The sequence below is a fragment of the Penaeus japonicus genome, unplaced genomic scaffold, assembly GCF_977035675.1.
Source record: "Penaeus japonicus unplaced genomic scaffold, GWHDUDI00000001_assembly GWHDUDI00000012, whole genome shotgun sequence".
Classification (NCBI taxonomy): Eukaryota; Metazoa; Arthropoda; class Malacostraca; order Decapoda; family Penaeidae; genus Penaeus; species Penaeus japonicus.
This window is the reverse complement of record NW_028234414.1, coordinates 35,767,080-35,769,034: the sequence shown is the minus strand read 5'-3', so window position 1 is coordinate 35,769,034 and position 1,955 is coordinate 35,767,080. Positions and strand designations below refer to the sequence as shown.

General features: G+C 38.1%; 1 protein-coding gene across 1 annotated transcript in view; it reads right to left on the bottom strand.

Moving 5' to 3' along the window:
* The window catches only part of LOC122253746 (cuticle protein 16.8), a 2,628-nt gene continuing 673 nt past the window's right edge, over positions 1-1,955 (bottom strand). Inside the window, exons 2-3 of the mRNA XM_043017035.2 lie at positions 1,242-1,372; positions 1-214 (exon numbers count right to left, since the gene is read on the bottom strand). Coding sequence (XP_042872969.1) covers positions 64-214; positions 1,242-1,372 — 282 coding nt within the window. The 3' untranslated portion in view covers positions 1-63. The remainder of the gene's footprint in view (positions 215-1,241; positions 1,373-1,955) is intronic.

Here is a 1,955-nt window from a genome sequence, read left to right as displayed (position 1 = left end):
CCCCAGGACCGCCAGAGTGACTCCAGGAGCACCCAAGCAAGCCACAAGACCTCGTCAAGACATCTACTCTTCCAAGGCATTGAAAGAGCCTTGGTTCCCATCAGCCTTGACACCTGCCTGGGTCATGGGGACGGCGTTGGTGCTAGTGATCCGGTAACCCAACTCGTCGGCGATGTATTCCACGGTGTATTTCATGCCTTCGGGGGATGTCCAGCTGGAAGGGAAGAAGGGGCTTGCGTGAGGTGGCTTTTTTGGTTGGGTTGTGTGTGAGATGGCTTTTTGTTGTTGTTGTTGTTGTTGGCTTGTGTGGGATGGCTTTTTTTTGGTGGTTTGTGTGGGATGTTTTGTTGTTGTTGTTGTTTGGTTGTGTGGAATGTTTTTTTTTGTTGGCTTGTGTGAGGTGGATTTGTGTGTGTGTGTGTGTGTGTGTGGGATGGCTTTTTGTTGGCTTGTGTGGGATGTTTTTTTTTTGTTGGTTTGTGTGAGATGGCTTTGTTGTTGTTTAAATGTTTTTGTGCTTATCATCATTATTTATATTATTAATAAACATACATACTCATGTACTCGTGAGGAAAGAGTCTTGTATGAAAAGATATCTTTATGGCTGTTTTTTTGTTGTTGTTGTTTGTGTGTGTTGTTTTTTTGTGTTTACGAGCTATCATTATCATCATGACTTCCATTATTAACAAAAATACAAACATTACCCCCCCCCCATCCCCACCCCACCCTCTCCCTGTGAGAAAAGAAGCTCGTATGAAAAGATATTTTTTTATTATTGATTTTTCTTGTTGTTTGAGTGTGTCTTACTTGTTTGCGATCATTATCATCATTATTTCCATAAACAAAAGAGGGTTATATAGGAAGTTAACTTCGTTGTTAACTTTTTTTTTGTAGTTGCTTGTATTTCTTTGTGTTTGCATGTTATCAACATTAAAATCAATTCTATTATCACCACAAACACAAACACAGACTAACACACAAACACAAACAAACACACACAAACAAACACCCAAACAAACATACAAACACAAACACACACACACAAACACACGAAAACACAAACACAGACAAATACACAAACAAACACACACACAAGCACAAACACATACACACAAACACACACCCAAACACAAACACACCCAAACACACAAACAAACACACAAACACAAACACACCCAAACAAACACCCAAACAAACACACCCAAACAAACAAACACACACACAAACACACACACACCTACCTGTATGACCCCTCGACGCTGACCCCTGGATGCCCAACCACCTCTCTCGAGTGGTCCTCAGCTTCGAACTCCAGCACGGTGTTCCTCCTCGCAGTGGAGAGCCCAAGGAAGGCCACCAGAAGAGCGAGAACCTTTTGGGAAGTGGAAGGAATATTTTGAAAAGTTATAGGTAGGAAAGTTATAGGTGAGAAAGTTATAGGTTTGAAAGTTATAGGTGAGAAAGTTATGGGTGAGAAAGTTATAGGTGAGAAAGTTATAGGTAGGAAAGTTATGGGTTTGAAAGTTATAGGTAAGTAATAGGTTTGAAAGTTATAGGTCAGAAAGTTATAGGTTTGAAAGTTATAGGTCAGAAAGTTATAAAAAGTTGAAAAAAAAATCGAAAAAAAAATCATTATTAACATCCCGACAACATCGCTACAGAAAGATAATTTTCTACAGCAGCATTGATGTCACCAGCGCCGGACTTCAGTAAGGTTGAGTTGATGTCGTCTCTAAATTTTTCTTTATCCTACCACTGTATCGGAAATCTTATCAGGCATATTATGAAATCAAATCATAAATTTCTTTTATCTATTAGAAAGCTTCTCCCTCCTTCACTTTTAATCTGTGATATATGTATATATATATATATATATATATATATATATATATATATATATATATATATATATATATATTTGTATAGCATCAGTATTACTACAGCTTAAACACATC